The following is a 24,481-nucleotide window of genomic DNA, read 5'->3' as shown; positions in this document are numbered from 1 at the left end:
TCCAGGTGGAGTCTCTTAGCGTGCACCTCCTCCTCCTCCCTGCGTAGAGAGGACATCGCGAGGCCAATCGAAGCCGCCCCCCCCCGCTCTCCCCTCCTTCCCTCCCCGCGCTTTCCGTGAAGGGGCAGGCAGGCGGGTGGGGTGGAGAGCTCGTGGCAATGTCGTTGCTAACGGGACGCCCGCGTGCATGTGTCGTCTGTGCGCGCGCCTCCGCCCCTACCGACCACTCTCTTCCCCGGTTTTTTTTTGCATCCGCAGCCGTCCAAATGCTGTCGGTGCAGTCAGACGGGAAGCCCAAGGGCTGCGCGGGGTGCAACCGCAAGATCAAGGACCGCTACCTGCTCAAGGCGCTGGACAAGTACTGGCATGAAGACTGCCTCAAGTGCGCCTGCTGCGACTGCCGGCTGGGCGAGGTCGGCTCCACCCTCTACACGCGCGCCAACCTCATCCTGTGCCGCAGGGACTACCTGAGGTGAGGGGTGTTAGTCCGCGAGCGGTCGAGCGGTCGAGCGGTCGGCTGCGCACTGGCATCCCAGCGCTGGGGCGGCACTGCCATGGTGTTGTCGCAGGACGTGCCAACCTGCAAGGGTCACGTCGATGACCCAGCCCGAGGGATTTCATTTGGCCCCACCGGCCCTTCCTGGGGGATGGATTTTTTTTGCATTTTAAGTTCGTCGCTCTTCTCTGTGGGAAGTTTTTAATAGCGTCTCGAACTATTGAGAGAGACTGTCTTTTGGCATGGGAATGTGACGTTTAAACAACTGTCGATGGATGAGTGTACCACCTCCCAGAGGCGTGGTAGGCTTGGCCACCCACCCCCTCGTGTGCCCTTCCGAACTTCATAGGCGCTCTCTAACAGAACTTTTCCCCAGACAAGTCTTAAAGCTGTACGAGGGACCTTTGTCTTTGTAACCACTCCAGGGGAGACATTTGACCACTTGTTTACAGGTGTGTGTGTGTGTTTTAACACTGCTGCGGTGTCGTGGCTGACGCGCTGTGGACCTTCAATCCGGAGGTCGCCGGTTCAGTCTCCAGGCCACCGCAGTTGAGACGGCGAAAGTTTCTTGCCCCCCCCCCCACCCCCACCCGGGGCACGCCAGAGGTAGTTGATGGACAAGTTGCGCGCATGGGGTACTCTCGTCTCCATGTGAAGGGGTCTGGCCGGCGTGGAAGAGAAGACCAAATATATTCTGCTGTAACATTCGGTTGAGTGGCTCCTCCTAATGGAGCTGCCTACGTAGAGAGAGAAAAGACCCCCTCCCGCTGGCGGGTGGCGTGAGCAAGTAATTGCAGGGCTGCGCATTTTTTTACATTTTGTGGAGAATTCGTGCCCCTGCGGAAAAAAACAAAAACCTTGTCCCCTCGTGGCCCGAATCGGCGCAATCATTGACGGGGGTGTGGTCTCGTTGAAGGCAGCGGGTTGACCATCGCTGCGGTTATAAAGGACGTTGGTATTTGCTGGTTGGACTTGGACCTTGCGGGAATGCAAATGAGGAATGAAGTTGGCCAACTTCGGGGATGACGACAAAGCCCTTTTGCACCTCGTTGATGTCAATCTGCAAACATGTTTATTTTATTCACTTTTCTCTGCACCCCCATGGTACCTTACTTTTCCTACCCTGGGATAAGAGGCTTGCTAATCCATTCACGATGCTTGTACGTGGGGTGTAGCAGTCAGTATAATGGTTACCACATTGGACTCTGAACCCAGCGACCTGAGTTTGATTCCCAACCGATTGCTTATCAGCAAGTGTCGAGTGATATCCGAGCCGGTTTTGGATTTCCCTCCGCCGTCAACTAGCACTGACCAGCGTGATGAAGTATGGTCAAATATAACTGACACGAGGCCTACATCCATCAGAGGTGTGGAGGTGCTCGTTCAGCAGTCGCTTTAACAAAGGACTGTAAATTATGACGGAATTATCATCGCCGTTTCAAAACGGCACTTTGCATGGGGAGAAGAGTAAATTTTGATTTTTGAACCGTGATTTCTCTGTGATTGGACGACCTTGTAAGCCCCATAACCTTGAAAGGTTGACATTCAAGAATTGTAGCCTAATATGGGTCTTGACATGAACAAATTTCTACTCGGCAAAGGTCAATTTTTGCCTTTGAAATAAAGATCGCACCCATATTTCAAGCGGTCCCCCCCCTCCACCCTGACCGCTCGTCGGCAAAAACACCTCCACATCTGCCTCGCAAGTTTCACATATCACCCACGCGGTACACTCTACAAGACTGCAGTGCATTACATAGTACAAATTCCAGCAATATGCGTTTCTAATATTCACTTTGAATAGCTAACATTTACAACTTGACATTTTAAACTATTGGTGATGGCTAAAGACTTATAAAATACTTAACTTAAATGGGTACGTATCAATGTAAATGTTAACATCTTTACGTAAACCGTTTAATCATTCGTGCCCTACAGTGTTATTAATGTTAATTTAACTTTACAATATACACACCGTGTTTTATATTCTCTAACCGATTAGGAGTGGGCTGATCCACTCCCCATTGCCTGTGTGGTGGGTGAGGCTCTGCCCTTTGTTTAGAATTCCCGTTGGATGGAATTCCCAGCAATCGTCACTTTATTTTCATAAAATTTCGTATTTTAGCTTCTCTCATTCCAACGTATCAATTATTTTCCATTTACCCCTTCGGTAGCACCGTTTTGTTGCTGTGGCCGCTTTGGCTTATTGGACCGTTGGGCTTGCGCTTGGCAACCTGGTTTTAAAAGTAAATGATATTTAAATAAGGAATATATTTTTGAGGCGGAGTTAGGAATCCTCTTAGACAAGTGTTTTTACGTGGGAAAGGAAGCACTGTGGCCATGATGATGATCGTCATTTCGACGTCTCTATCCCACGTAACTATCCCAAAGATGTGCAAGATACTCTCCTGCAATTGTGCGTGTGTGGTAAGAGGCAGTAAAGCAAAAGAGCTTTCGGACTTATCTGGGTAGAGTTTGAGCGTTCTCTCTCTCTCTCTCTATATATAATGCGTAAATGTTTCTCGGCACTGATTTTTATTTTTTCAAAGCCAAATACTTTTTTTAAAGCAAGCGGTTAAACGTCATATCGCGAATTTGCCTGTGTCGGTCCACCGGGAAGACTGCGCACAAGTGACAAGCGTTGTTAGGGATAGGTGCGCCCCGGTTTTTAACTTGAACAATAATAGTACGACAACCACTTGTTCTGCTTTGCCGCAGCCATAATACATGTCAATGCCATCGTCATCTTCATTCACGCGGCACACATTTTGCAAACAAGATGTCCCAGAGCGCCTGACCTTAACGCACTGCATTTCAATTAAGTCGGAGTTTTTTTTGTGTGTGTGTGCGCAAGCTGTGAACGATTTGAGGGAATCTCACAGCACATAACCGCGTAGTGGTAGCCAGCGCCACCGCCGATGTTTAATGCAAAACATGATCCGAAGTGGTAACGGCCTTTCATCTTACTGGTGCGTGGTGGTGATGTATTACCCCTGTGATTTGTTTTCGCGGTTGTGGTACTGGTAATGTTAATCGGTATCTGAACTGGTCTGGGCTACCGCCAGCACAACCACGTCTCAAATGAAGAGTTTCGGCCCACTGGAGCTAGCTAAATCGGCGCCGCGTGCTGCGCAGACTTTAATCGGCGCTTGCTCCAACGCCGCTTTGCCCTGCTATGTATTTCTATCGGGCAGTTTTAGATTTTTGTGTGTGTGTGCACGTCGGTGGCAAGTGGTCTCCTGAAATTTGTCCACGGACCTTCTCCTTATTTACAAATTGGCCACAACACGAGCAGCTTGCACAGCGAAGTAAACATCAGCACTTGGAGGGAGACTAAAGGCAGCAAGGCCTGGTTGAGACTCGAAGGGCAATCCACACACTCTCTTAAGTGTTCCACATTTACTAAACCCATGATTAAGTCCGAGTCTCCCTGCTCGAATGAATAATGGGGCAACGCTCCTCCTCCTCCCATTGGTGGCCCTAGATCAACGGGTAGAATTCCACATTGCCATGGTGGGGGCGGGGGTGGGGGGTATCACAAAAGGAACAACCAGGGGTTGACTTCCCATAAATGTCTTCTTGGTTCTTTCGGTAAAGTCACGTAGAAGGGAAGTAATAAAATAATAAAAATAAAAATAATAAAATAATTCTCACGACGTTTCGGCCACAACGCAAGCAGCCGTCCTCAGGTGAAGACCAGGTCTGTCGGGGAGACAGCGTCTGAATGATACCGATTAACATTACCAGTGCTTGCGTTGTGGCCGAAACGTCGTGAGAATTATTTTATTATGTTTTATTTGAATTATTTTTATTATTTTATTATTTCCCTTCTACGTGACTTTACCGAAAAAACCAAGAAGATGAATCCCTGCAGTCACGAAAGCTTTAAATCGAAATTCCCATAAATGGTTACTTGATTTTACCGGTCACAGACGGATGCTGAGCTTGAGCTGACCACCTCGAACCAGAATCTGTACGCTACGTTGATGTCTGCTTTTGTGGGTTGAAGAGCTTGAGGTGCTGCACCGCCCATCGTTGTCATTCCACTGCTGGATGAAGGCCTCCCCAAGCCGTCGACGCCACTTCCCATGATCCTGCCGTGCAGTAATACACTGGCCACCAGCACATGAACTGATTCCATCGCTCCATCTCCTCGGTCGTGGTCCTCTCAGATGCATTCCGTCATTTGGATATCCAAGGAATGAGGAACGCGACCAAAATGCGGCAGTTAAGATCTGCGACTCCCATACACCCGAGATGTGTGTGTGTGTGTGTGCTCGTGTGTGATCGGTTACTCCTAGGGGCAAAATTACAAATATTGCTACTTGAACTAAACACGGGCTTTGTTGTGGACTAGGTAAGTGGGGGGCGGGGGGCGGCTTCCTTGGGTGTATGGGAAAGCCAATTTGATATTGTTTTCAAAATGCACTTGCGGACTGGGAATTGAACGCCGATCCGCAGGATTACAGCGCCGCAGCAATTGGAGCAATCGTTTTCCATCGCTTCCGCGCTGCAGGAGAGAACGCGCTGATCTTCGGGGAGGGATTTGGCTTGTGGGCAATAGAGGTGATTTAAACAAACTTTGATTTCCAAGAAGGGTCGTATTACATTTCTGTATTCATCTTGTTAACCAGCTTTGGTCGGGGCCATTGCAGGGGGATTATTGTGAGAAAACATTCATTTCTCTTACAGGGAAGTTATCCTTGACACCAAATTAAATACGGTAGCGTGCCATTTTTATAAAAAATTGTATTTTAAACGTGCATGTCTTGCGTGACCACTTGGTTTTCCTTCCTCCCACAATGCAAGGCAATTCGCAATTAAAGTAAACGTGCAAACACCCGACATATGCAGAACCCCCCCCCCCCCCCCCCAACTATAGGAGGAGAGGAGGAATAGTCAGTGAGGTTTTCCCATGATTAAAATAATAAAGTCTGTCTTATATGGGGCATTGGAAGGCGAGGCGCCGATTAAACAAACAAAAAAAACACCACAGGTAGTGAAAAAACGCACGTCAGTGAGGCTCAACGCTGATTTTCGGATGGGGGGTGGAGACGTGGTGTGTCGCCAGCTTTTTCAAGCAATCGCTTTCCTTGCCGACTTTAGCAAATGTCCACAGGCACCAAAGTCGCTGGCCCTCGACGAGCGAGGAGCGGATAGCAATAGCAATGAAAACCGGTGTAACGTTACGCGTTTGTTGTTTGGCAGGGGACCATGTGTTTTTGAGCTTCTTTCGCACTGAACGTGACCAACTGCGCTAATCAGAGGCGCGATTTAGCACTGTTAATGCAGTTAATCTGCATCCTGGATAATGTGACCCGCAGATGACCAAGGAGTGGTGGTTACCTGCACCAGTGGCGGTAAATTCCACATTGCTATGCTGAGCACCAGTCTGTCCGTTAGACCCGAGCACTGTCGATTTCTCACGCAAGCGGAACTTGTTTTTATTGACCCCATGGGGGTTAATGGGTTGAGTGGACCCCAGACCAAGATTTTTTTACTCCCAGCCTTCTGATTTGGAGCCTTGCTTTTTCTAACCAGCCTTGCCTCGGGCTGCATTTAATAAAGGGGACGTTATTACTGCTTAATAATGCTGTCTTTTAATTGGCACGCAAATGAAAGTCCACATCTTTCAACGCCATTGCAGTGCTCTGCGTTGTTACAGCTTATGCAACGTTGCCGTTGTTCCGTCCATTTTCATTGCCTCCTGTGATTATATAACCTCCATTGTGGCTTGTGTGAAGAATCCATCGAGAAACTCGAATTGTCGGACGAGTCCTCGTGTCGTGGTGAAGGCATTCTCGGGGTTTGCGAGCTTCATGGTGAGCGCGTGTACGGGGCAAGGGCTTCGCGGCCACGTTTTGAACGGCGCTAATTCGGCCCAGAGGATTGCTCGGGAGCCCTCGATAGGCGTGGGGGTCCCCCCCCCCCCCCCGCCCCCCCTCCTGACCGCACGTTTCGCTCGCGGGTTAAGACCTTTGCGCAGGGAATAAAAAGCGTTTTGCGGCACCTGCCTCGATACCTGGTTCAGCGGAGAGGTGAACACTTGCAGTGTCTGCTTCTGCGCTGCGGTTGTGAGTTTGTTTAGATTTTTTTAATTTGTAATCGTACCTGTAAACATCACCGACGTGAAACTGATTTGGAAAAATAATGTCGCTGTATTAACCCTTTCCCGTTCCGAGACGTCTGCAAGTTGCAGTGTGGGTCCCGTTCACCACCTCTGAATCTTGGAACGCGCAAGGCTCCGCATTCGTTTTATGTCGCGAGGCTTGGTGCCGTTGTTTTACTGGTAGGAACCTCCTGGCTACACCAGCCCACAGGGGATTATTCTGTCTGTCCGTCGTGCATCCAAAAATGGGAGGGGAGGGGCTGGGTGGGGAGGGTGGGGCTGGGTGGGGGGTGGGAGGGGTGGGGCTGGGTGGGGAGGGGCTGGTCACCCCCTGGTGCCCTTATAAAACTCAACGTTTAACCTACTCACGCCGGCTTGTGCCCGCCGTCACAGTCGGCCATATTTGCGGAATACACCACGCCGCCGTTGACCCTGGCCATTGACCGAGCAACCCAACGTTCCTACCAGCTCCCTCCACAGGAATGTTTAAAGGAGTTGTACTCGCTGCAGACAACTCTGGCGACACGACTGCACTCGATGGTAGCTGGTGCCAAACTGTCGCACACCCTACTTACCGCACGGCCTTATGGGAGCCACGGTACCGATGCAGTTATTTTATATTTTCTTCCGTGTTCGTTTTGATGTACACGTACGTCATCGGAACGGGAAAGGATTAGTTGCAATACAATGTAATGGTGCTTGGCTTAATAAAACAATTAACCTTTTATGTGCAGCATGAGTTGAGTGTGCTTGTATGTGTACGTGTGTGTCTGCGTGCAGTATAGTGTAGAGCGGGAGTGCAACGGTTAGCGCACTGCGCTACGAACCCGGTGATCCGAGGGTTAGATTCGTGCTCGCAGCCAATAATGGCACCCAACGTTTAAACCGGATCCTTGGCCTAGGTTGAATACCTGGAGCGGTGTTAACATCAGCACTGGGGAGACAAAGGTGACTGGGCATAGTGTTGGCCACCCACTGCCTCGTGCCATCAGTCTTCATAGGAGCTCGCTTACAGCACCTGTCCCACTGTTAAAGGCTATATCAGGGATCTTTATCTTTGTACACGTGTGTGTGTCTTTGTACATGTGTGTGTGTGTGTGTCTTTGTACACGTGTGTGTGTGTGTGTCTTTGTACACGTGTGTGTGTGTGTGTGTCTTTGTACATGTGGCAGAACCTTAGTTCGACTCTTGGCCTTGCCTTACAAAAGGCACAAGTGATATCGAACCTGGTCCTGGGCTTCTCCTAGGTCGACTTGGCCTAAAATATGTAACCTGGTGCAGCATATAAACATCAGCACTGGGGGAACAGACCGAGGCAGCTGGGTGTGGTGCTGGCCTCACCACTGCTTTGCGCACCACCACGCAGGCTTTAATAGGCGCTCCCTAACAGCACTCGCCCCAACGGTCCAATTAAGCGTGTACTCTATGGCGGCTGGGGGGGGGGGGATCATTTGTGTGGTGTGGTGGTGGTGGTGTGCGCGCGCGTGTGGCCAGTTCTGCCTTCTTATGCACCGTTGCTACGCGCGGAGGGAGAGGAGGGAGCGAAAGAAACCCCTTCCTCCCCCCCCTCCCAAAAAAAAAAAAATCTCGCACCACTTCTCGGCTCTGAGCGCCAGTGTGGGGCACGGGGAGAAACGCGACCGCACTGCAGCCTCGCGCACCAGATATGGCCGAAAGCTGTCAGGAGCTCGACACGGGCGGTTGATCAATAGCGGCTAGGCATCACCCACCAAAATGCATTTTCTTAATAGGTTCAGACCTGTCGAAAGAAACGAATGGGGGCCTCGGAAGGTTGGAGGGAGCCTCTCTGTTTTGCGCTCGTGGAAAACTGCCCTGGCCGACTTGGGAAATAAAGTCTGGTCCGCGAGCGACGCCAAGCCCCAGAGTAATTGATTGCGCCCAGAATTTGCTGGTTCCTCAATTAGCGCGGGGGCTTGTTTGACTTGCCGTGTTTGTACGGCGTACCTTCCCTCTCTCTCTCTGAAGGTCACCCTATTTGGACACCCGAAAGCCGCACAAAAGGCACCGCGCCTGTGTTTTTTTTCTTCCCCTTCTAATTTCTCTTTCGACGCTGCGCACGGCAAATAATCCCATAGTGGAATTTAATTTGGACGGACCCCTGTATGTGTGTCCCATGAGAAAGGAACGGGTTTTTTTGTACAGCCTCTCTATATTTTTTCGTGTGTGCTTGAAGTTGCCCGTCCACTGCGCGAAGTTGGTTTGTGGTGATGAAGTCCATCGGCAGCCTGATTGGTTTTGCCAAAACATTTCCCTAGCTTTTTACTTGCGGTCTGGTCCACATGCTAATTAAATGGTTGCTGGGAACAAGAGGGAAGGGGGCGGGAAATGAACGAATTGTGCCTCCTGGCTTTTTTCTGACTTTTCCAAAGCCTTCACCGGCGGTATCCAATCCATGAACGTCCTGGTTTAAATTATGTTCATTAAAGTTGAAATATGGCAGCCGCAATGAGAACATTGCTTTATTTAATTGGACGTGTGAGGGTTGTTGGTTTATTTTTTTGGGGAGTGGGAAATGAAACGGATGGAAACCAAACTCGTTCATAACTAACCTTAAGTAAAACTCCAAATCTGGTTTTCAACGGGAAGCATGAAAGTAAAAAAAAAAGCAAATACATTTTCACGACACAACGGAACATGAAATTATCAAACGGAGAACATTTTAAGTGGACATTTCAAATTGCTCATTTTCTTCCGAATAAAAGTTGAATACACGGAAAGGGATTGTGCGAATCGAAGCTGTGAGCGCTTTATAATGGAGCGTTGTGAAGTTGAAGGGCCCAGCGTGCCCATTACCGCGTGCTTTCCATATTCGTCGAAAATGTTTTAAGGTGTGTCATGCCTCGTAATGCGCTCTTGAACTCGCTGCGCTTTGAAACGCGTGCCGCCGTTCAATTTGCGACGCGGTAGTTCGTTACCGGAGCGCTCTCCTAATGAGGAGTCCGGCGCGAGCAGCGTCGCGACTGTGGCGAGATGCGCACGCTGCCCCGTTTCCCTTTTTTAATGGCCCTACACACTCGCACTGTCACTCAGGGATAATTGGGTCCTTGTCCTGAACTTCACAAACACTCGTGCTTTGTGCGCCGAGAAAACTTCTGATTGGCGAAAATGTCACCTTGTTAAGTCTGAGGCCTCCAGTGAAACCAGCCATAAATCACTGCCAGGATGTCAGCGGGACATAATTGCTCTGATGAGTTCGCTGCGGGGGGAAGGCACGTACTCGCGGCGGGCCTCTCTCACGCTCGCTCCGCTCGGCGCCGCCCGTAAGCAGCCGGGGAGAGACGCGCTCCTGCCACCCGGACGAAATTGGATCGATGCGGGGGCTTGTTTTTTCCGCCAGCCCTTCTCCTCCGTAACAAGCCGCGGAGCTTGGGACCGCGCGTGCCACTCGAGAGGGAGAGAGCGGAAGGGAGCTTTTGGGAGAGACGGAGAGGGGAAAAAAACCCACGGCGGTGGCTTTTTTTTCTCGAAGAAATGGTGGTGGCGGTGTTCTGGAAGGGGAGCGGCAGTGGGAGAGGAGGTTTCGTGCGGCGAAGAGTCGGGTGGGGAGGGAGGCTCGCTTGCGTGAGGAGGGAGAGCGCAGCGAGCGTGTGCGTGCTGGACGACACGCATAGAGGAGGAGGAGGAGGAGCAGGACGCGGGGGGGGAGAGGGGGAATAAAAGATAATTTTAAGTCGGACAGGAGCCCAGGTGAAACCACAGCAGCAATTAATGCGCCGCTTTTAATTGCCGGGCCTCGTTTAATTCGCACAGCAGGCTCGCCGCGTTGCTGTTATTTGGCCCCTGGTAATTTGCGGCGAACACAATGGGCTCCCTTCTCCCTCGGCCATCACTGCGCACACCCCTTCTCGGTCGCTCCAACCCCCTCCTCCTCTTCCTCTCTCCCTCTCTCTCTCTCCTCTTTCCTCGGGCGTGTGCTTGGCCTCCATGCTTGCACCTGGGACACCCCAGGGACCCGCAGACAAACAGAAAGCACTCGCTGGGTTGTGCACTGTCCGCCGCGCGTTCCGTCACGTTGATTGATGGCGAGCACCCTTGTCCCCCCATTACTGGGGTTAATGTAGTGTTTAATTAAGTGTCATTTGCTTGGTAATGGTCGGATGATTAATGGCCTGCCGCAGCACGGACACACCGACCGTGAGAGAGGACCTCGCCTGCGCACCAATAGATTCCGGGCCCGAGATAATGGAAACCTTTTACCTTATTGCCTTCTATCTATTCTTGATATTCCGATGTGAAATTGGTTCTTTTTTAATGGCTATTAATTCTGAGCCGCTGTATTGGCCTTTCTGCGCGCGGGGCGGGGCGGGGGGGAATTGCAAAATGTCACACGGCTGTCGGGAGGTTTTTCCCCGTCCGCAGAGTAATTTAGGCAGCATTGCTCAAGCCACGGTCTCGCCCAACGGAGCCACAAATCAACATGTGACATAAGACGCAGGGCCTCAATGCGCGCGGAACATCTACAAGAGTAATGCGTCGCCCCATAGCAAGGTAGCCGGCGTTTAAAATTGCATTTATTTGTAAAGGGACATGCTCGAAAACAACAACAACAAAAATTCCCGACGCAATTTCTCGCGATAAAACATTTATTTATTTTTTTGCGCCGCCGGTGTTGGAGAATTTGTTATAAATTGATATAACCACTTTCGAGGAGGGGAAAGCGAAATAACGCGGACTGTGAATTGAAAATGTTTGTGGCGGCTTTCCCCCCCGGTGTGTGCGGGGTTTAAAAAAAAAAACTGCTTAAATGTAAACATTTTGATGGTGGGGGGGGAGAATAAACATCTTCCGCGCGCAATAAAATGTTTTCCAACGTGCTTTTGTGATTAAATGTCCACTGTTTAAGCATGAGCTAGTAAAGAGATACTGTTTGTTTATCAATGAACGGCGGGTCTGGCTAAAACCCCATGAATTTTTGGTGCCTCTCTTTATTTTTCACATTGACACGATTCCCCGAGGTTATGGTTTTTTGTCCTGGCAAATTACCACAACACGCAAGCCGTTGTACTAAGCCTCCGCCAACCTACACGGGCAGAACCCTCGATCCTGCAACCAAATCGCCGTGAATACACCACATCTCATCCCATCTCAGACGCTAAGGGGGGGGGGGGTGAACATGGTTAGTAGCTCCTGGACGAGTGGTCACCAGGGCTTGCCAGGTGCTGTAGGAAGCGTGGGGCTTGGAAGCGTTGCCAGGAGATGGCAGTGCTGAGCGTCACCCCCTCCTCAGTGTATACCTGGTGGGTGTTCGCCAGTTTCCGCTGGTACAAAACCAAAGACGTCGATGATTTAAGCAGCACAGAAAGTAGGTCGTTGAACAAGTATTCCAGTGCGGACCTCTTTTTGAAAAATAATCTCAAGACCCTGATTCCTTTCCTGGGTGAATGATTGGTATCACTAAATAAATGACACTTTCATAAAAAATGGCTTGTTGCAATTCGTTTATTTCATTTCACCTGAATGCAGTGATGAAAAGAGAATAAGCATTCGTAGCTTAGGTTGAGCGGTTATATCTACGGGACCTTTTTAATACCGGCAACAAAAAAAGGTCCTGTAGATGTGAATGCACTTTTGCTAAGCCGTGCGTGGATAAGTCTACTGTCTCTGCGTGGACGTGAAGCTTCGTGTACGCGATATGAACAAGTTGTAAGAAGGATGCGCGGACATTTGCACGTTGAAAGCCTCCGTCTGTGCGCCCATAACTTACTTCCCAACTTTCATTTTCCGTACGGTCACCCCCACCCCCTCCCCCCTTTCATATTATCGTTTAATATTGCACATGGGAGCACATAAACGTGGAGCTTCAATACAGTGCCTGTGATGTATAACGACAGATACAATGCGTCTGTGATGCATCGCGTGTTATTTACGCTGCACGGCGCATATGCATACTAGGGTGACTGAATGACACATATGTGCAGCCTGTCCCCAATCTGCTTGCTGTACTGCCTGCAACACCCGATTAAGAAATTATTCTTCTTGGTTCTTTCCGTAAAGTCACGTAGAAGGGAAATAATAAAAATATAAAAATAAAACATAATAAAATACAATTCTCACGACGTTTAGGCCACAACGCAAGCAGCCGTCCTCAGGTGAAGAACAGGTCTGTCGGAAAGACAGCGTCTGAATGATCTTCATGTTCTTCACCTGAGGACGGCTGCTTGCGTTGTGGCCGAAACGTCGTGAGAATTTTATTTTATTATGTTTTATTTTTATTATTTTATTATTTCCCTTCTACGTGACTTTACCGAAAGAACCAAGAAGATGAATCCCTGCAGTCACGAAAGCTTTAAATCGAAATTTAAGCAATTATTATGTGAACGTTGTGTGCGCGCGCAATTATACGCGCATATGTGTCTCAATGTTTCGACGAGTCATGTGCTTTGTGTGCAATCAATGCCTTCATCCAGCAGTGGATTGACGGGGCTATAATCTATAATTAATAATCATGTGCAGTAGGTTTTTATGCTGCCCACTATTCGATGAATCCAGAGAAAGGCGCTGCTGCTGTGTGCATGCTTGTGGACGTACTGTGGGTGGTGTCTGCAGACTAAGATGCCACCGTAACATCCACCCATTCATATTTTCGTTTTCGTTGAACGATGCCATGCGCTCTTTAGCAGCCCCGCGCTGTGCGCCTCGTTTTCACCGCATCGCGCGCTCGTCAAACCGACGCCGGCACCGAAAACAACAAGCGAGCTTCGGGGGCGCGCGCGTGTCTCGCGTACCGGCGTGTCTTGTCGGGTTAAGCATAATCAGAGGCGGTGTTGTTCAGACCTGCGGCAGTAGGATCGTCCCATGGTGTTGGCAAAGGAAAAAACAAACCTTGAACCTTTTTTTTTTGGGTTGCAGTGTTCATTCGCAACACCCACCCTAATCGCTAATGATGCAACAGTGCAGCTCGATTTATAAAAAATATTAAAAAATTCTCCGGCTCGCAGTAGACGGTTACTTTCTGCTCAGGCACTCTGAATATCCGCCGAGGTGCGGTCAGTTGCTGGGGCTGGCCCATTGGGCGTCCTAAACAAAAACATTTTTTGCATTTAAATCCGAGGTGAGATGACAAAAGGGAATGAAGATGAGCTCGCGGCGTCGTGAGATCAGGGAAATGTACATGCCGCGGCGTTGTGCGACGAGAGATGCAGACGGGATAGATGAGGGAGAGAGATTTATTGTCCTTCTGAACGTGAATTTGCTTAGTATGTGACTTAGGTTTTGAATTTCTGCTGATGTTTCACATATATATTTTTTGTACTTGGGATGAATCCATGGCCCCCTTTTTTTAGCTGCTTGGGGCACTGAACCTTTGCCCAGCTCGCCGCCGCTGGGCACCTTGAAAATATTTCGTGAGGCGGCGATGAACATTGCCTGCTGCTTCGTATGAGCGAGGAGATGCACGCTCGCGCCTTTTTTTAAACGGCACCAACACTCCAGCTAGTGCTGCACTTTAACATTTAACATTCTGTTGTACTCTTAAGAATGCCGCCCCCCCCAACAACCCTATGTACTTCATTGTAACTCTGACCTGAACACGAACTTTGTTTTAAAAAAAAAAATGGTTTTGAAATGTTATTTTCTGTAACCGGCCTGTGTACCTCTCAGCGTGGCATAGTTCTCATGTCTCTCGGGACTTTCACAAGGACTTTTTTCCCCGCCTGGTGCCTTTTTTTAATAACGCCGTTTGGATGCGAGTGGGTGCGGTGTCAATATCCCGACGCGTCCAGGCTGATGGAACGGCAAGTGGTACCCCATTCGTTTTACCAACACCCCGAACTTTAAAACATCGTTGGTGCTTGAACTTAAAAAATCAACCCCATTCTGAAGAAAGCATTGGGTCCCGTTTTATTATCACTCATTAGCAAGCGTTAGACATTCCACAATGCGATGCCGGGGACCAGTCTCTTCATGCGATACTCACTGTGGACTTCCTACCAAGTAGTGCAGTCTAATGGGGTGGTGCTCGGTGTGACCCTGGTGATGCTAGAGATGATGGCGAATGGCTCCCTGATGTGTTTTCTCGTCGTTGTACCGCGTACTGTTAGGTCGGATGCCCGACATTTCCTAGCCACGTACTGAGAACTGAAATAATTTCCTGAAGAAGTTCCCAGAACATGGACGGAAACGTTGCACACCATACCGAACAACACGCCAGCGGCACAAGCCAAATGCACATTGGAGAGCCACGCAGCACAACCTGAGCACCTACGATAACGATTCGTACAGCCGAGGCCATGCCTGGCCTGGATTTGAACTCGTGCTCCTGATCGTGGGAGCTCTGCATCTCTGCACGCTAAGCCGCATCCATGGCTGGTGATTGAACTCTGCGACCTTTAACAGAGAGGCAATCCGCGCCGCCTTTGTGATCCCCCCCAACAGGAGGTGCTCATCTGCACTGCATCGCTCGGGTCAGAGGTCACGCCGACTTCAAGAAATCATTTCAATGCAAGGATGTGCACTCCGCCGCTCTCTGGAGACGCGCGTTTTGCGACGCATCGCAATTGGCTAATTTTCGCGTTGCACCCCGCGAAGCGCTTTCTCTGTCTCCTTAATTGTTATTGACAGCTGGCAGCAAATTTTTTTTGTATTTATTCAAATGTAGCTCATTGTCAATTATACTTTTGCCGTTCCGGTGGTAACACCGCGTGCTGTTGCAACTGACCCTCCCACGTGACTGCAAAGCACGGAGCTACACAAGATGTGATTTTCTCTGTTTAACTTCTTGGAGCCTCGCTGAGACTGCAGGTGGATTTTCTAGGAGAGTCCTGCCTTTGGGATGTTTGGCCAGTTCTGTTTGTGGAACTGCTGGAAGTAGAAGGAATGCAAGTACCTGGAGAAAAACTGCTCGTGGAGGAGATTAACGTGCAAACTCATCGTGCATATACCCTGTTAACCTACTTGCTGTGCTGCTTTACTACATGTGGATATCTTGTGCACATTGTAGCTCCATCATTGCATCGCCCACAAGCCTCACATTTGCCACTAGATGACATGAGTGCATTATGACCACCACACCGGCCAAGTCAAATCATGGGGCATTGTTTTTTTCTCTTTTTGTAACTCTGAACCAGCAGTGACATTTCCACATTCGTAGGGCATAGCCAGATTATATATAGGACAATTTAAAAAATATTTTTTTATCGGACATGATCAATCTACTGCTGGACAAAAGCCTAAGTCATCGCTTCCCCTCTCATGGTTGTGCGATGCAACGAGGATTTATTTATTTTCCTCTTACCACAAGATGGTACATTGTATCGGCTCCAGAGGGATAGTGAGCCCAGTCAGCCCCTGACATGGATTTGAACTCGCAACATTCCTAATAATGGGTCAAGAATTCTCATCCCCAGCAGCTCCGTCGATGCCCTGCAGCGCCACACGCGCCGCAACACCCAGTCGTTCATGAGCGCTCGGCTCCCGCAAGTGATGCATAACTTTAGCCTCATTACGACACAGGTCAAGAACCATCACAACACGAGGCTAGTGGCCGGTGGGGGCAGGGTGGGGGACTGGTGTAAAGCGACAAGCTGAGGCTCTTGTCGACTGCAATGATGACAAAGTTATTAGAGCCTTGGGTTCGCTTCAGTCGGCTTCCTTGAGGCGTCCTTAAGAAGAGCAGTTGAACAGCGCCACCTCTAGCTTCATCGCTAGGCCGAGTGAAGGGCTCCTGGCGCATGCTTGCCTCCCCTGGTCTGCAGCCATCAACACATCTGTGGGACACTTGATTTACTTCGAATTTTAACGGCGATAAACACGCCACTGTGCCATGCCTGGGAGGCTCTGTAGAGGAATCTGAATGGTTTGGTTAGAACTGACCTTGCATTGACCCAATCATTGCCTCGCTTTTCATATTGTTGGTGATTTATTAATATATATTTTAAATGAATCTCGAAAAGTAATAAGCTGGTGCGTGACTTGGCCCAAACAAGCAAATGGGGCAGTGCTCATCTCCCGTGACCATCCTGAGCCAGTGATGGAAATTCGACATTATTATGGTGGGGGTCAGTGTCTATCCACTTTGGTTGCTTTTGTCAGTGATATTCTATCAGCCCTAGAGGGATGAATGCGTCGAGATGCATGTCTTCTAATCCATCAATTTGGGGGCAAATGTGGGTGGATCGTGCAGATTTTGAGAAACTCTCAAACCCATGGAGATGAGCTGGCCAGGAAATTGCAGATATAAAATTGGTCCATAAACCCATCTGTACGGACCTTTTTGTTAAACCTTTCGAAGCATGGGTTTCCCCCATTTTCCTCCTCTACTGCTTTAAAAATAACAATTAGCCAATACTTCCAAATAGGACCTTCCTGAATGAAGTGCCGTTTGATTTTCTAGATGCTGTATATTCATAGAAAAAATGTCGGATTGACTTTTCAGCTTAAGAGATCTTGGTTCTCTCCCAACAAACACCACGGAGCCGGATGGACCGCTTTGCGTCAAGCCCCGTCAATTGGGTCGCAGACTCATTTGCGATCTGATTTACTCTAAATTTCGATTTAAAGCTTTCATGACTGCAGGGATTCATCTTCTTGGATCTTTCGGTAAACGCTGCTTTCCGACAGACCTGTTCTTCACCTGAGGACTGCTGCTTGCGTTGTGGCCAAAACGTCGTGAGAATTAATCTATTATGTAGTATTTTTATTATTTTATTATTTCCCTTCTACGTGACTTTACCGAAAGAACCAAGAAGACTGATTTACTCTCTCGACGCATTTGCCACCAACGTCGCCCGCTTCTCACCCTGAACTGTTGTGGCCTGCAACCCCCAGGCTGTTCGGCGTGACGGGAAACTGCGCCGCCTGCAGCAAGCTCATCCCGGCCTTCGAGATGGTGATGAGGGCCCGGGACAACGTCTACCACCTCGACTGCTTCGCCTGCCAGCTCTGCAACCACAGGTCGGTGCTACGCATGGCACGACCCGGGCAACACGGCAGGAGGGGGAGAGGAACTGCACGTGTATGATTGCTTTTTCTTCGGTGGCGCATCGCGGCATTCTCTGTGTTGTTTATAAGGTGCAGATGTTTCTCGTGCATCTTAAAGCAATAGTTTTTGAGTGCTGTGTATTATTATCTGGTAGGTGTGTATGTGTGATGAGATTGTGTAACTTTATTTTTTGAGGGTGTGTCTTACAAATCTGGACGATGCATTATCGTACAACCTGACAATAACTGGGACTTTAAGGTCCTGGGAAGACTCGAGAATTCCGAGGATGGACTACCTCGAAGTGACCAATCATGGGAGAAAACCAGAGCAGGTGGCAACCCCAGTGGCAACGGCTTGAGAGCTCTGAGTTTGTTGAGGTCACAGCCTCCTCGAGACCCTGCGGCACAGAGCTGGGCTCCAGTAGACCGTTTGCCAAGGACACTTAACGCGCCCAACTAGGCAGAGAGAGAGAGCGCTTTGGTGGCCACTCCTGGCAACGTCGCCACGAGATTTTGCCTGGCTCCGCGAATGACGCGTCGGGGTTTAATGGAGATTAATGACGTTCAGGTTTCCATGAAGCATTTAATGCACCTTTTTTTTTTTGAAACAAAATTTTGTAAATACTTTCATTTTGGAAAGGGGACGTGTTTCGACTTGGAAAAATGATGTTCATGCGACTACATTTTTCGCCCCAGTTTTTATTCGAGCGGTATCGACGTCGATACTGGCAGAAAATGTATTTTGATTACCGCTGTGGGCTTCAATACTTGCTGGCGTTCTGAATTTGAAATTCAACCGGGTGGAGAGGCTTGGTGCAGCGTACACTTTAGACGGCGAGGTTTGCCTTCCATTCCTTTTGTGATGAATCCCTGTGCCTTAGCCAAAGAGATGTGGTCATCGTGACATTGTCTCGGATAGAACCGATTTTGTATTGAATTGATGGAGAAAAAACCCACCCCTTGAACACAACAGGATAGTCGAGTTACTCCCCTACTCATTCGGCCACAAACTACCATGCCTGGGTAAGTTGAGTAGCGCAGACATCGGAGACGTGTCGCGAAATGTAATACCAACGTGTGCAGCGAACGCAATATAATTCCCTTTTAGAAGTCGAAGTGTCTCCCTGCCTACAGAGGCACGTGGCAGTGCTGCTCGTCTGCATTCGCAGCTGAACTGGTCCAGTTTCGTAAATTTCACGTTCCTATAACAAGGGTCAGTTTTTACCCGTAGAACCATCGTACCATAACCTCGAATAATGGTCTGGTGTGGAAGAGTAGGCCAAAAAAGCCTCAGACGGGGCTCTCTAGAGCGCCCTCTGGTGGAGGTGTTTCTGCCTACAGCGGTATAAGGAAGCAATTATATAACGCTGCATCATTACCTTGCCTTAACCTCACAAAGCGAGACAAATGACACGTATCAAGAGGTTTAAACAGTGTTTTTTTTTACATAAACATGTATTTTCATTTGCAACTGTTGCTTCACATATATATGATACATTACAATGCAACATGCGGGAATTTTGTTGTAGCCGAACAAAAACATGATTGTTCATCTTTTGTATTTTTGTGGGGGGGGGGGGGGGGGGAGGGGGGGGGAGTGCAACGTCGCGTCGAGTGCCCCGCTCGCGGCCGCGAGCTGCGGTGCGAATTCGCGAAGGGGGGAAAAAAAAAATAATAAAACCACGGCTCTGTCAGATTTCCTAAATAACATTTATTACTCCATAAAATATTCAGCAATTTTCAGTGAACAATGAGGCTTTGCTTTTTCTGCCACCAAGACACATTTCTCTGATCTGTTTTAGTTTCCAAGTGCCCTTTTTTATATTTATTTTATCTGCAATATTACGCCGCATTCGGCGCAAAGAAAATGTCAAATTGGCGATGCGTCTGCGATAAAGCCCGCAGTCTAAAGTGTGCGCCTTTTTTTTAAGGGACAATTACACATGGCAGCAGAACATGCAGCTGATATCATCCAATCCAAGTTTATACATTTCCCACAAAAGGCGACCTATTAATTGCGAGAACTGGCTGCATGTTCTATCGCTCTGCTCATTGAGATTGCACTGTATTCAATCCTCCATGGAAGGGATACAAATGAATGCCATCGTTCGCTTTAGATCGACTTCATTTTTTTATTGGCAAAGTGCCCATATTTACCACGCAACTGAGCAGCAGTCTGTTGTGCTACATTTATAACAACAGCGACCATGACGACGACGACGACAACCCAAGTTCGATCCCAAGTCATGCACATCGGGGTGAACTTACCACGAGACCTGACGGGTGTGCCCTCCTCTACGTTGACTCGGCGCAATACCACACACACACACACCTGAGGAACAAACAGCATTCTCTTGCCATGCCATCATTACCAGGCGTTCACCAACAGTGCTTTGTGCCCCCCCCCCGGGAGAGACTTAATAAAAATCGCACCAACCAAGGCACTAACCCCGTCGTGTCGTGTGTGGACTATGTGCAGGTTCTGCGTGGGAGACAAGTTCTTCCTGAAGAACAACATGATCCTGTGCCAGATGGACTATGAGGAAGGGGCCATGAAGGAGAACTACCAATCCCAGGTTCGCTAGGGCCCGCGGACGGGCCCTGCCCTGCGAGGCGCTGCCCCTCGCTGCCCCTCGCTGCCCCAGGCACCGGGCGGCGACGACGGTGGTGGTGGTGGTGGCAGCGATGGTGGTGGTGGCAGCGACCAGCAGAAGGCTGTGGACGTTGTGGGGACGACAATGGCCTGCATGGCGGCTGGACAATGGGGGGCGGGGATGCAAAGAGTTGTGGGGGGAGATGATTGGCGAAAGGCAGGTGGTGTGAGTGGCAGTTAAGGGGAAGGGTGGTTGGCGAGGGAGGAGGAGGTGATGGTCGTGGTCGTGGTGGTGGTGAAAAGGACAATTGACACTGTTGTGTGTCATGGAGGGCAGCAGGCGAGGTTGGGATGCGAGTGGAGAATGAACGAGGGATTGAACGAACTCTGGAGTTCCGATGCGACGCGCGTTACGGAATCGTAAGGCGCCAACTACGACGTTTTCGAAGAGGTGTAAATCAAACAAAAAAAACACTGTTAAGCAAAAATAAAAATTTACGGGGACCACGACGGTGATGATAACGATGAAATGTTTCCACGTTTTCAAAAGCTTCGCAGAATTTTTTTTTCGCGATCAAAAACGTACAGTGACCACTAAGCTACTGCTGCATAAACAATAAACGAAAATGGCTTTTTGCGCGCTTTGTGATTCGCAAAGGGGAGGAAATTTCAGAAACGACCAAATTTGTTATTTTAAGCAACTTCACGTTGAGCTCGGCAACATGGTGGAGGACAAGAGTCGGTGGAGAGGTTGGGGGCTTTGTAATTTACTGGGGATTTGTTACAAAAAGACGGCACATGGGAACTGTTGAAAACGTTTGTATTTGCAGTGCACCCAAAACCCACAAACCTTTTACCCTCCCCCCCTTTTAAGGAGTAAAACTAAACAGTCGTAGGAACGTGTCTGTTTTCCCTTTAGGGGACGACGTTTGTGCAAAAGCAATCGCCTGTGCGCCCACTGCATTTTTATCCTGCACATTTTTTTCGAGCGTTCACCACGTTCTCAAAACAACACTGGAAATGAAAATAAAACGACGGGGGGGGGGGGGGAGGAAAAAATGTGTAAAGTTTGTATTTCGCAGGGCTGGGTATCTTTTGTTCGATGCACTGCTTAATTAATACTGTGCTGTGATTTACATTTTAATACCTGCTGTAGATGTAATATAACCAGATTATTGTTAAATACGAGCATTCTAAAATAGTGTTAATAGCTGCTGGTGGTATATATATCTTCATACGTTGTTACTGCTTGGTCACGTGTGTCTGTGCAGAGGGGTTTTACCCACACTAAATTGGTCAGGAATACGAAGTCGCTCTTTCCCGTGCATTACCGAGCAATTTGTCCATACCCAAGTCCCGTTTGTTAATCCTGTGGTAATTCCACATTCCTATGACAACTTTGGCAAATCCACAAAGCTAGCACGAACAACTTCCCACCGGGTGTTGCAGCCTCGCCCAGTGGCGCTCACTTTACCCGTCATCATGACGACATTCCACATTTCCATGCCAAGGTCCAGTCTATCCATAGTACGGCCACTGTGGACTTCCTACAGAGAGTGGTCCTCGTGTTATGGATGCTGGGGGGGGGGGGGCGGCGATGGAACTCGCAAATTTCCAACAGCGAGCCAATGGTTCCAATCACAACACTCCCCTCCCGAGCCAGGTACGACTAATTCATCATCATCGTCATCGTTGGTCTTGTCTTATCCACTGCTGGATGAAGGCCCCTCTCCAGCGGCCGTCATCTTTCATGATCCTGCGGCGTGATAAATCCACAAAGCTCCATCGACAGGAACCGAATTCACCGCCACCGCTGCTTCTCCACAAACATCGGGCCCCGTGAAGGAACGTTGCCCCCATGCTTGCGGCACCAGAGCAAGGTCCCACCACACGTGTCCTCCACAAAGTTGGGCATCGAAGTGTGGCAGAACATTCGGTTTGTAAGATTCCTATTTCGATGTTTGTTTTCACAAATTTGAAGCTGCTCACACGGGGAGGGTAATTCTCACTTGTTACGAGTGGCACTGGACCAGCCCTGTCGGCTTGTTTTTGTCTGTGGGTGGGTTTGTGTGTGTGTGTGTGCACGGCTGCGTACTTTTATTTTAAAAAGACAATTTTTTGTAAATATTTTTTTCTTTGAAATTGAACTAATTACATTCATGATAACGTACTGCAGTCCAGTAAAAGTGTCTACCTTGTGCTACTGTTGCGTGCAAAGAGTTTGAATCAATATCTTAAAGAGACTTTGGATTATTGTTACATAATGAGTTTTCTGAACAAGACAAGTAAAAAAAAAAGTCTTTAAACTGCCAAGCCATTATAATAATGCACATTGTGCAATTAATGCGCAGTAGGTTCTGATATCTTAATGCCAAATTATGAAGCGAGCCTCATTGTTTTTGAGCACTTTCGTGAATGGGTCGTAATTGTTCTGTTAGCATTTTAGCAGCTTCTGAATATTTTGTTGGTTGTTTTTGGTATTAAATCACAAATCGGAACATTCCTGAGAAACAATCTTGCGCACTAACCTGTACTGCCTGCAAAAGAGCATGGCGCTATTTATTTTCACATTTAATTTTTTAAATAGGTTGATTGAAAAGTCAACCTGTTTTTCCGTGCGGCTGATTCTCAATCCCCGATTTCTAACGGAGCCCATCAAAACACACGCGCCGTGACAGCGAGGACGATTGCATTGCCCAATGAACGTTTTGGCCGTAATTTGCGTTGTGCCACATCAGGACTTCTTTTTTTTGTTTGCAGTGAATTTGTTTTGAGGAACAGATCTGATAAAACTACCGTCCGGTGGATTAAAAAAAGGAAAAACATTTGATAAAAAAAACGAATACAAAAAAAAACAAGAAAAACGACCGATACATTTCATATTTGCACTTGAGACTTTAAAATTGCATTTGCTTAGCGAACGATTTTGTCCAGATAAGAGATGCGGGCCGAGGCTCTTCAGTATTACAATGCAGGGATTCACGGTTCGTGTTGTCTTAAGTTATTTAATAATAATAAAAATTAAAAGCCACTTGGAGTATGAGCCACGTGAGGACAATTCTACGTCGTGGAAAAATGTGAAAAGCGGCAGTGGCTCAAGTGACAGACTTACTCCACGTTTCATTACCCATGCTCGGTCCACTGCTGGATAGAAACCTCCACAAGTCACAATCAAACTCTGATCTCAATTTGTCCCAGTTTTTCACGAATCCATCTCCTGTGCGTGGGTGTGCTGCACGCGTTTTCTCCTTGTTACCCAATGCCGCACACCGACCTGAGGCCTACCCTACCCTACCCAGTCTCATGGTTTCTCCTAATAATGACGGCGATGACGAAAATTATTTCTTCATGTCCAGTTCAATGTATCAATATCACCTCATGCTGGTTGTTAATTTCCCCTCCTTTAATTAATAATAAACCATCAGGATAGTGGTTGGAGGTTGGTTTATATTTTAAAAAACAAACATACCAAGGTGAACGCTCATGCACAACACACGTCGTCTGTGTGTTCATTAATTTTGTTTTCGCACACACGCGTTATCTCTCCAATGTTTCGTCGGTCTCGTCGTGTTGTAAAACATGCAGACAACCGATTGGGGAATAAAAAGCGCGCACCCCTCGATATCTGTACGAGTACCAAGATTAGTTTGTCGTCGTGTTCTCTCTTTGAGTGTCATGATATCGGAGGGCATCTGACACGACACGGAGTTGATTGGAGGCTCGTTATCGCGATTTGATATTGTGGCCGCAGACCGATCGTTTAGAATGCCGTGGTAGGATGTTTTTGCCATCATATTCCTGTTTATTTCCTAATTGAGGGGCTCGCTCTGAATCCTTGTCCAACGATGGGAGAGGTTGGGCATTCGGTGGTTGAACGCAAGCAGGTGTCTCTCCCTGGTACGTTGAACACTTGAAACGTGACGTTTTATTTTCGCAGTGCAATATTTTATTTATCACGTGGAAGTATTTCAGCTTTAAATGTGAAATTTAAAAAAGAACACGTGGTGCTCTCATGACTGGGCCATGTGTTTGTTGGACTCTCTCTTACGGTTTTTATCACTTTGGCTTTCGTTTCCTTTAAAAAAAAGTGTGTTTCCCCAGTCGCTATCAACGGTACAATAAAACAAAATACATGACGGTTAAAGCCAACAACTGATCAATTTATTGCGGTAATATTTAAAGATGGGCACGTTTATTTTCTAATTTTTCTTTGCGTGTGAAAAAAAACTTACCCATTTTGCTTCCTCAACCAGTAGATTCTTGTGAAACCCCATTGGCAGGGCTTCATTGCAAGTCGGAGCTGTGTGGGCTTGAGCTCCAGAAAATATCTGACCAAGGCCCCCTT

General features: G+C 48.4%; 1 protein-coding gene across 2 annotated transcripts in view; it reads left to right on the top strand.

Annotated features, from left to right (window-relative positions):
• Nucleotides 1–23,781, top strand: part of LOC144720229 (LIM domain only protein 3) — a 38,048-nt gene extending 14,267 nt beyond the window's left edge. For both annotated transcript variants that reach the window (XM_078596771.1, XM_078596772.1), the window contains exons 2-4: nucleotides 259–472; nucleotides 17,391–17,516; nucleotides 20,023–23,781. In XM_078596771.1, the coding sequence (XP_078452897.1) occupies nucleotides 259–472; nucleotides 17,391–17,516; nucleotides 20,023–20,128 (446 nt within the window). In that variant the 3' untranslated portion in view covers nucleotides 20,129–23,781. The remainder of the gene's footprint in view (nucleotides 1–258; nucleotides 473–17,390; nucleotides 17,517–20,022) is intronic.
• Nucleotides 23,782–24,481: the final 700 nt, after the last annotated feature.

This window comes from Lampetra planeri, chromosome 8 (genome assembly GCF_965212315.1).
Source record: "Lampetra planeri chromosome 8, kcLamPlan1.2.h2, whole genome shotgun sequence".
Taxonomy (NCBI): Eukaryota; Metazoa; Chordata; class Hyperoartia; order Petromyzontiformes; family Petromyzontidae; genus Lampetra; species Lampetra planeri.
This window is presented reverse-complemented; position numbering and strand designations above follow the sequence as displayed.